The sequence below is a fragment of the Sinohyriopsis cumingii genome, chromosome 14 (assembly GCF_028554795.1).
Source record: "Sinohyriopsis cumingii isolate HCF-2022 chromosome 14, ASM2855479v2, whole genome shotgun sequence".
NCBI lineage: Eukaryota > Metazoa > Mollusca > Bivalvia > Unionida > Unionidae > Sinohyriopsis > Sinohyriopsis cumingii.
The window spans coordinates 15,514,376-15,525,678 of record NC_142974.1 but is presented as its reverse complement, the minus strand read 5'-3'; the positions used below and the strand labels follow the sequence as shown (position 1 = coordinate 15,525,678).

The following is an 11,303-nucleotide window of genomic DNA, read 5'->3' as shown; positions in this document are numbered from 1 at the left end:
ATCAACATCTCTTTACTGGCACACTGGAGACAGTTTTAAGAAAATGTCCTGCTTTGCTAACAGTTGCAAGGTAACTGAGCATCCATTGTGACAGCCTGTTCGTCAATACATTCTTCATCCGGGTTATAGTTTAAAAGGATGTTACATGGTTTGTTAAAAATAGAACAAAAAGTGTATTATTGGAACTGAAAGATACAAAAATGCAAAATTCCCTTTTGAACTGCCAGGGTCGAATTCTTCCTGGGTATTACTACAATATTACACGATAGTAATTGATACTAAAATTGTATGTTTCTAGGATAATAAGTTTGACAACTGGGTCGCATTAACCAAACGTTCGTCCGTTTAACCGGACAAACGTTATTCAGTCTTAGCATTCTGTTTACTCAGTATTGACTCATGATTCTTGAGTGGAAATCGGAAAATACATTTTCATATCTTCCAAAATATACTACTCCATGGGAAACGCCAAATTAGAGGTTGAAAGTCCATAACAATGAGAAGGATTGTCAGACAGACAGACACACACACACACACGCACGCACGCACGCACACACACACACACACACATATATATATATATATATACATATATATATATATATATATATATATATATAGAGAGAGAGAGAGAGAGAGAGAGAGAGAGAGAGAGAGAGAGAGATAGAGAGTTTGGAGGGAATAAAGTGTATATTGATAAAGGTGAACATAATAAGATACTCACATAATTCGCTATGTTTTCTAATTGATATTTATGTGGTACAGACTCAGATGTGAAGCATATGATCCTTTGAAATTGCATCGTAATGATAAAAACAAACAATAACCAAATTGCCTTATTTTGTTCGTGATACTTTGTGAACCAGGTTAGCAACCCTTATAACATGTTGCACATCATAGCTGGAGGCGTACTCCAACATCTAGATAGTAGCACATCATAGCTGGAGGCCTACTCTAACATCTAGATAGTTGCACATCGTAGCTGGAGGCCTACTCTAACATCTAGATAGTTGCACATCATAGCTGGAGGCCTACTCTAACATCTAGATAGTTGCACATCATTGCTGGAGGCCTACTCCAACATCTAGATAGCTGCACATCATAGCTGGAGGCCTACTCCAACATCTAGATAGCTGCACATCATAGCTGGAGGCCTACTCTAACATCTAGTTAGTTGCACATCATAGCTGGAGGCCTACTCTAACATCTAGATAGTTGCACATCATAGCTGGAGGCCTACTCTAACATCTAGATAGTTGCACATCATAGCTGGAGACCTTCTCTAACATCTAGATAGTTGCACATCATAGCTGGAGGCCTACTCTAACATCTAGATAGTTGCACATCATAGCTGGAGGCCTACTCAAACATCTAGATAGTTGCACATCATAGCTGGAGGCCTACTCTAACATCTAGATAGTTGCACATCATAGCTGGAGGCCTACTCTAACATCTAGATAGTCGCACATCATAGCTGGAGGCCTACTCTAACATCTAGATAGTTGCACATCATAGCTGGGGGCCTGCTCTAACATCTAGATAGTTGGACATCATAGTTGGAGGCCTACTCTAACATGTAGATAGTTGGACATCATAGCTGGAGGCCTACTCTAACATCTAGATAATTGCATATCATAGCTGGAGGCCTACATTAACATCGAGATAGTTGGACATCATAGCTGGAGGGCTACTCTAACATCTAGATAGTTGGTAAATATGGATGGTCTTGCAGTTCCTCGGCAGATATCGAAATCTCCACAGATATCCAAACAGCAGTTTATAAACATGCACGATCTTACAATTTCTCTACTGAAAGAATGAAAAAATGCTGAATTAAAAACCCTTGATCAATTTGGAAAAATAAATATTGCATAGTCCCTTTGATTTTCGATACCTGCAAGTTAATAGAACAAATGGAAGAAAACCATAACAAAGACAAATACCTTATTGCAAATGTCAGTTAGAGCTTGTGCTCGGAGCTGGCAATATTGATATGGAGAACACTTTAAACTAGAAAAACGCAATTCAAAGTACCTGTAAATAGTTTTAAGACCGTGATTTATTTTCTCTGCATTGACACGATTGAACATTCATTGTAGACTTTACTCTGCTATCATGTTTTAGCTTATATGTGTTGTCTAATGTTTTAATGCACTTATAGCTTCTAAAGATTATGCGCTATACAAAGTCCTTATTATTATTATTATTATTATTATTATTATTATTAATATTATTGAATTTATTAAACGAGTTGAATAATGTCCAGCTTTTGTGAGCCTTGGCGAGCAAAATCTGAACATTATTCAACGAATTTAATATTAAATTATTGCACGTTTGAGGTTATTTTTATAACGTAGATTTTATTTCAGTGGAAATTATTTAGATAGAAAGAAGAACGAATAAGTTCGTTCATTCTGACTGACGGTGCACCTTTCGTTTGTTGTGAATAAAATATAGTCCCCAAAAGAGTTGAACTAGTAAAAGTTGATTGTATATTCTTTACAAACTATAAATCAAAGAAAAAGCTTCCATCTTAATAAGCAGAACATTTTACAGCGACAAAGTCATTTTTCAAAACAGAAAGATTAATTGCGATGTGATGCCACATTGATACGGTAAACAGTAGGCCTAGAGTACACGTTTGCCCTAAAATGTCACTTGCAGAACTAAACGTTGTTGCAATTTGTATGTGGAAATAGGATAACTTGAAGCAGAAATTCCCACATTTACTGCAATGCATTTGTGACCGGATATTTACAGCATTGGACTGGAACAATAACCCGTACAGAAGACGTAAACAAATTTCTTTCTGAGTCGAATTTGTATCCCATATATACTGCGTAAAGATGCTGTGTATGGATAAAGTTCTGTCAGTTAGGAGTCCCATTTATGTACAAATTATTATGTGAACACAGGTGATTTTGTTTATTTCTGTAAGTTAACATTTAAACCACGCTGGTATATACAGTGGATTCTATATCTATGTTACAGATATACCGCTCCCGCTCCCAACCCCGCCATGAAATAAGCAATACTCTTAGTTTTCCTTCTTATTGTTGTTCTTGTCTTGTAATTTTACGCCATGCTTCTCATTATGATATTGTTGTACGTGACATAGGAAACCCCTGGGGGGGGGTAACACATCCATATTCAGACAGCGGAGGTGGTGTTTCCTCAGTTTCCTTTCGCGAGTCAAGTTCAAAAATGGTCACCAAAAATGTTCATTCAAAACCAAACATTGAAGAAGGCGGGGTTAGAAACGTTTTCCGACGATCCCAGCCAATCAGTAAAGAAGATACTGCACAATAATTTCATCAGAATCACATAAAGTGATATTTTAACATGTGGTAATATCAAAAATATGAAACTGCACATACTATAGGAAAACTATACATGCTATGTCACACACTAATATAGAAGTGAATTGGTCTGAAACATTGATTGATGAGTGACGTGAAATTAACATTCTTTTGTCCAAAATGGGAAATGTTATACTTTAGTTTCATTGATACATTAAAATAAACTTTATAAATGCTTACATCGCCACCTAGCGCCCATCATCTGGGACTCCTGTTTTTCTTTCAGTTTGTTTCTTCCATCGTCCCTGATTTGTCATTTCATTCTGAGGTGATGAAATCCAAAGAAGACCTTATCACATAGGCTATAATTATATAATTCATTTGTTATAAATGAAACGGATTTTCTGCAATACGATTGGCTGTAAATGGTCACATGATACTGATGTAGAATTTTTTTACACATTGATAAATTCTGAAACTAATTTCGGGTTTTGTACTGTTTGAATTATAAATAAACACTGAATACACGTCATTGTGAAACGATTGTTTCATCATTTAAATTTTTTTAATTCAGCAAATTAATATAAATTGTAGCCTTTTTATACTTTTTCAAATATTCTTTGATTGAAATGCATAGTTTACAACTTGGCGTACGTCTGCTACATAGTCACGCAAAATGGCCGATTACAGTGATTTTTCACTGCAGTTTTCTGCGGAGATTTTTGAACAATTAGATGACAATGATTGAAAAGAAAAAATAGTAGCATTTGAAGCAGATGAAGATGGATTTGACGATAAAGTTATCTACTTTTTGGACAATTTACCTCTGAATTTCAGGAAGTGAAAATGACCAAGTGGAGCTAGCGGTATTTTGAAAGATGCAAATCTGAAACAAGGCCAAAATGTATACTCTATAGCCCATATTACACCCATCAATCATACAAAAAAATAAAGGGAATTAAAGGTTTCTTGAACAATACATAATTTGTACAATGTATTTTTAAATAGCCAGTATAACCAGTGAGTCAACCCGGGAAAATTATTTTACTTCAAAATTCTAACCCCTATGCAAAATACGAAACTGTAGAGTGCCATCTTAGTGACAGAAGAAGAGGTATGTGTAAGCTAAGTATTCATAAACATTTTTAGGAAAAACTTTATTCCCGTCGTATGATTTGAAAGTGTTGTATCCATTTCGTGTATAATTTGCTAGTATGTATGGATGTGAAAAAGAGATTTGATCAGACAGAAGGGTGATGACTTTTAACAATGTAGCCTTTGATACCTTTGCATATTGCACTTCATTCTAAAGGTGTAAATAATTTCTTTCCCAATTATTTTAATTTTATTTCAGTGTGATGGACTTTTCAAGAATTGCATGAAGATAAAAAACGCTCCAGATTCATTCACACCATTACTCAAACACATACATCAGGATAAGATTAGAAAATAACGATGAGCAGCAACAAGAAGGTAGAGACCAATATGGAAAGATACCAACATTGTTTTTGGTTCAAAAATCAGGCTGATGAGTTAGATTGTCATATCCATCTTTCTGTGTACTTGTGAAATATGGACGCTCACATTAGGTCTAGAAAGAAGATTCAAACCTTCAGAATGAGATGCTACCGCCATATCTTAGGCATCTCATACATTGACCATGTAACCAACGAAGAAGTCCACAACAGGATCCAGAGAGCCATCCTATCCTACGAAGACCTCTTGACCACTGTAAAAAAAAGTGTAAACTGAATTGGTACAGTCATGTCTCAAGATCATCTGGAGAGGCAAAAGGAGTCTTGCAAGGCACAGTACGAGAGTGCATAAGAAGATGCAGACAGAAAAAGACGCGGGAAGACAACGTTAAGGAGCGAACACGCATGGGATTTTGGAGATTCCCAAAGGGCAGTAGAGAAGAGGGAAGGATGGAGAGAATTGGTTGCAAAGTCTACTGTGATGTCCCAATGAACTCTTAGCTTAAAGGTTGATGGTTTTATGATAATAATAGTAACTAATCTTACTTATTTCAGCCATGTTTCCAAATTCGAAATTCAAGCACGTGTAAATTCTAACATAACGTATTAATAAATGCACTGCAATAAAACAAATTATAAAATCAATTCTGACCACAAACTACCAATCTACATCATTTCGCATCGCATCTAATGATTCTCTACGTAAGGCTCTAGCCCATTCCTCAAAATGGCATGTAAATGAAATACTACAAAAGTAATTATAATGACTAAACAATCCCGGTAATTAAGTGCACGCACTACAGATAATTACAGTTATGATGCCGCAATATTTTGCAAAAATCAAGCACATAACTTGCTGACTTTTTCGAATCTTTGTCTTTCCTTAGAATCTGCCTCTAAGTTATGCAGCCAGATTACGAGTGACTTCTTTCCCGGAGTAAACCCTATTGATCTGCAATCCTTCCAGGTGAATACTAAATGATTCTTACAATTTCGGAAGATATTATTCGGGTCTCAATTGTAATCACGCCATCTATGCCATGTTTTATTGGATAACGCTGAGTACCGATCCTATCAAACTTAGCGGACAATGTCCCTATCGCTGTATGTCAGCATGGGAAAAGATAAGGCCACGCCCCGTAACTCTCCTGATATTCCTTTTCATCCTTGAATAAACCCTTTTAACATATATGTGTGATAACGGCGAGCCTTTGTTAAGTTACGCGATCGGTTGCCTATGCCGCCTCAAGTTTCCGGTCCCTGGCTGGTCATGATAATCTTGCGTATGAGCTCAATACTAACCACGGTGCAATCTTTATAATCAAACACAAGGCCGCAGTAATATTATAAAAATGGTAGATTATAGCTTATACATGACTTTATAGCTGGGTGATTAAGAAACATGACACCGTTTGTATTTAATACAATAAACAAATAGAACTCAGCCCGAATAAATGGACAAATACTAGTAGCCAACATTACGGAGTGAAATGTTGGTGAAATTCTACGATGGCATGGATGGCTATTAGAAAGTAGAGGTCAGAGCCACGTTAGTGTTCCCGGTAGTCTCTATTAAAATCTAATTGTGTAGATTGATTGTGTGACTGGATGCGTTGTATTAAAAATTGGGGATCGTTAAATTGTAAATTGGCAAAATTGAGAAGGCAATGTTTCGTCATCTGCAGGAGCAGTTTATTGTTGCTATGATGGTAAATATGATGTAGAGTTACAGGAGAAATGAAGCTTAAAAATCATGATTTGGCTGGCCAAAAGGAGAGTAGGAAAAATAGTTCCCGGTGTTAGAGGGTTGAGGTGCACATTTTCACGGCGATAAGCACTGGCTCTACATTACGGAAATGTAATGAGGACAACAACTGCAGTTGTGAGGTTGGCAGGCAATAGTAAAGTCTTGAGATTTGTAATAGTCTATTGATTAGAGTAAAACTATATATGGTCTGGGCGCTTTGGAATTTCCAGTTTACAACAGTAGTTGTATATGAATCCTTGGAACTCATGGGGAAACAAGCGACTTCTATCGGAATTCAGGCCAGGGTTGAAATCGCTCAGTTTAAAAAAAAAAAACTCCTTTGGCGTACTACTCTATTCCGCATTTATTCGATTGCCCGTTTTAGCCCAGCGCGTTTTAATTTGTTACTGTCGTATTGTTTACCTTTTACCTTTTACTTATATTTATTGCTTTTCAGCATTATCTCTCATACAATCTCTCTCTCTCTCTCTCTCTCTCTCTCTCTCTCTCTCTCTCTCTCTCTGCTGGTTAAAGAGAATAAAGAGAAGATGGATGAAAAAGTTTTGTTTTTGATTGATAAAACAATCACTGTATCATACTGTTGTTGTTTTACTCTGGTAAATTATAACTCTATTCGATCTACAAAATATTAAAGATGAAATGTTCTCTTCTTGTATTATATCTCATCAACTCTTACGTTATCTAAAAGCGTCATCCAAGATGTTTATCAAAACATACGAAGAAATTGCTTGTTACATATAGAGCATTATCGTTATTTGTTCTTCTCTCTCTCTCTCTCTCTCTAGTACATACATTGCATACAACAACTTTCAGTCAAGTATCAATTACAAGTGGAGTTTATTGTCAAAACAATGTCCGCGTTAATGTGAGAGTCACTTACGGATAACATGAGGCCAATATTGGCATGTTATTCTAGCAGTACTGAATTGATGAAACCCTTAATAACGACACCGAAGAACTTCACCCTTGAGTTTTAAATCGCAGAACTTCCGTCATGCATTATTATCCGCACAAAATGATATAACATTATGCTTTAATTTTAAGTTGTAATGTAATATGATGCTGCCGACCTCTTTATCTGAAATACTGGCCAGAATGCTTCCATATTTCTTTAGCCTCCAGTATTGCGTTTACGTACCTTCTGACCTACCAAATCAAGTACATACATATTGTTACACGCACACGGGTATTTACTTGACCGAGAGGTTGTCAAACCCTGGCGCGATTCTCGCTAGAAGTCATAAGTTTACCCCGACTTTCCAAAGACTTCCATACAACTTCACTTGTAAATTAGAAAGCCCAACGTGTCCATTCTATGCCTAAATTTTCCTCTAATTAATGCAAGACCACAGATAAGCCAAACTGCCAACTATCTGTCAACCGCACCTCTGCGTGTTTTGCCTTCATCATGTTTCGGTACTACCAACCGTTCACGCCTTAGAAAATATATGAGTACTCCCAAACAATGGGAACTATTTTAACTCCGCCACCTTAGGACAGTCAATGTATGCTTTCCAGGCACATTTTACCAATATAACTGCACCATATTCGCCCACATGGCGACATAAACGGTGTCTGCCAAGTCCCTTTTTATTGATTCCCTTGTGTAATTTACCGGTTTAATACCGTAAGTACTGTCCTTTAGGTCACGCTACCAATGTATACCACTAGATTTTAAAATGGACTATTTTACTCAGGGACATTCATTCGGTTGTGGTCGGAATTCACTACTAGTGAACCAGGACAGCATGGAAACACTAACACTTCACTCCGTAACGTTTGCTCCTAATAATTAGCTCATTAGCTCGGACTAGGAATATTTCTATGGCGCCGAATTCTAATAATCACATAAGTAATCACACAAATCTAAGAACTGCTTAAAACGGGGCGCTATAACCAAGTGCGCATACTCTAAATTTATTACATTACATATCAGCAGTATTGCTGTGTTTTGGTATTATGGGCCTATGACCTAAACTACCAATAAACTGGGGCCGCGAGTGGCCGAGTAGTCTAAAGCGCTGTCCGTTACGGATCACTACCATCTCACCTCTGTCTGCGTGGGTTCGAATCTCGGATTCAGCCAACGTGAGTATGTGAGAAAGCTTGCCAGTAGCTTCTCGTGGGTCGGTGGTTCTTTCCGGGATTTTCCCGGGTTCTTCCTCCACCATTAATAGAGGCCACCATGTATAGCCTATCGTGTGCTGAAAAATGGCGTTAAACCCTACAACAACAACAACAACAACCAATAAACTACATACATACATACATACTTGCTCGAAATATTAGAGTAACTTTTATTTCATCGATATAAATAGTCTGGTTTACAACCTATTTATTCCTATTATTGTTATGCTTATTATCAATGACGATATTGCAAGTTTACATCAAGCAGACATTATATTTTTTATTTCTCTTAATAGTTTAGGCAATGTCTATACGTCAAATACCCAAATTAGTTTCTGGCATGAAACGTGCTCATGCCGGATGTCTAACAATAGGAAGTAATTAGTGCAACATGTGGTATGTGAAAAATGGCGGAACTACTGATCTTTAAATAATCTGACTGAATATTAACCAGTTTAGTGTCTAATCGATTTCTTTACTCAAAAATGACTTGAGTATATGCAATGGAATCTGACATGATATTTAAGGCACTCAAAATTTAGTTCAGTATCATATCCACAGCTAAGACAGCAAGGAGCAACACTCTAGAAAGAAAATCGCTTGAGATGGAATCGATTATCCCCAGAGAAGCAATGAATGCTATTAAAGACTTAGGCCTTAATATTGCATCAAGGTGGAACTTACGGGTCCAGGAAAGAAGGACCACACTTCTACTAATCTGGGAGGAAACCATTGACGAGGGAAAGCAGAGAATTAGCAACTCAATAAAGCAGGAAAAAGTAGTGGAAAAGCTTGTACAACAGCAGGAGCGCTCGATCCCAGCGTGTAATCAACCGATACAGTGCTCCCATACTGAAATATGTCAGCAAGTACCACCTCAACCAACAACAACAACAACAGTTCCAAAAGTGGTAGTACTTAGGAGGAATGGACCATCCTTACCTACCCCAAGTGTACCACCATCGCAGCAAGGGATCTTGCAGGGAGGGGAGGAGGAAAAAAAGAACAAAGCAGGAACAGAACAACAGGAGGCGACCGATAGGAATGAGAAAGGCGAAAGGAGAAAATCACAACCACAACCCCAACCGCAACCTCCACGTGAAGCAGCAGCGAGACAGTCGGTAAATACTACCGAAGGTGCAACGACACCCCAAACACCAATAGCAACGACAGTACCAAAGGCTGTGACGAAACCAGAATATACAAAGCCTACAGCCAAACAACCGTATCAACAATTAACTGCAGCACAGAAACAGGTGCTACTATACCTGCAGGATCAAACAGCAAAAGTGGGGCTAGGTGAGATGATAAATGATCGGGAAGCAGCTCGTCAATACATTGAAGACTTCCGGATAGTGTTAGCAGCTTCGAAGAGATTAAAGTGTGAGGGACACCTGGACCGACTAACGTCCAGTATCTTCCAGAAATCAGCGGCAAACATTAGAGCTCTGGGAGAACCGTTCATCAGCTGTCCAATTCCCCTAGCCACGCTGGCTGTCAACGAGTTGAGAGAGTCATTGAACATGTCGTCGCAACTAGTTACAATCTGGCCACCATTCAATTACCTGTCAATAGCAGACCTGATCGATCCTCACAACACCAAGTGGCGGACAAGACATGAGGGCATCCCTGCTTCCGTTATCAGAGGTTAGACTTCAGCCTGTTTAAACACATTCATGTGAATTGTCGGAATAATGATAATAATAATAAAAATAAAAATATTATTATTATTATTATTATTATTATTATTATTATTATTAAATCATTGCTGGTTCGCATTTAGCAACATAATTTTATTTATCTTTCTACATTAGGAATTTCTTGTATCTCAGCTACGCAAATAACTTTTTCGCAATGAAATTTGCTTTTGGCAGATGTCTAGTAATATGGTGTCATTTGTGCAACATATGGTACGTACAATATGTCGGAACTACTAATCCTTAAATAATATGGCTAGCTATTAATCATGTTTGTGTCTAATTCGTTTCTGTACTAAACAATTACCAAGCACATGGTAACCTGACATAATATAACAGGCACTAAACAAACTCAGTTATGTATCGTGCATTATGATCGTTATGTTACAGACGCGCACTACATAAATATAATTCTGTTAATCTTGTTGTTGTCCACCTTGTAGGGCTTTGCATAAAACGACGCTTAATCTGAGGCGAAACGGACAAAATGTATTGAGGGAATGGAGATCATGGACTGTAGCACGGAAGTGTTGGAGCAGAAAATGAGAAGCTGAAAGAAACGTGACAGTGCTTGGGCCAATTTTTCAGATTCATCAACAGAAGTGCAGAAGAAAAAAAAACTGATCGCCAAATGGAAAAAAAACAGAGTTGTGAAAACGTATGCTATGTTAAAACCCGAGTCGCTACTTGTTAGTGCAAACTCAGTATCTCATTTCCTTAAATCCAAGCTAGAAGAGGGAAAGATTGTGACGTGCGTTTACAGCGGATCTAGATATTGTTCCGAATGATGATGCATATGTGAATTTTGAAAACCGTGTATTTAAATAATGTTACAAATTTATAAGAGAAAACTTATTAACAATTTATCAGAGTATTGTGCTGACCTTAAGATACGTAACTGACGGATGTGACGTTATTGTCAAGTAACTGACGGATG

General features: G+C 37.5%; 1 protein-coding gene and 1 long non-coding RNA gene across 2 annotated transcripts in view; one reads left to right on the top strand and one right to left on the bottom strand.

Annotated features, from left to right (window-relative positions):
- Window positions 1-727: 727 nt before the first annotated feature.
- LOC149783311 (uncharacterized) overlaps window positions 728-11,303 on the bottom strand; it is an 11,531-nt gene continuing 955 nt past the window's right edge. The window contains exon 2 of the long non-coding RNA XR_016413584.1: window positions 728-5,028. This is a non-coding gene — a long non-coding RNA (uncharacterized LOC149783311). The remainder of the gene's footprint in view (window positions 5,029-11,303) is intronic.
- LOC149783312 (uncharacterized) overlaps window positions 9,275-11,303 on the top strand; it is a 2,057-nt gene continuing 28 nt past the window's right edge. Inside the window, exons 1-2 of the mRNA XM_089933320.1 lie at window positions 9,275-10,316; window positions 10,810-11,303. The exon at window positions 10,810-11,303 is cut by the window's right edge and continues 28 nt beyond it. Of these exons, the coding sequence (XP_089789446.1) occupies window positions 9,275-10,316; window positions 10,810-10,838 (1,071 nt within the window). The 3' untranslated portion in view covers window positions 10,839-11,303. The remainder of the gene's footprint in view (window positions 10,317-10,809) is intronic.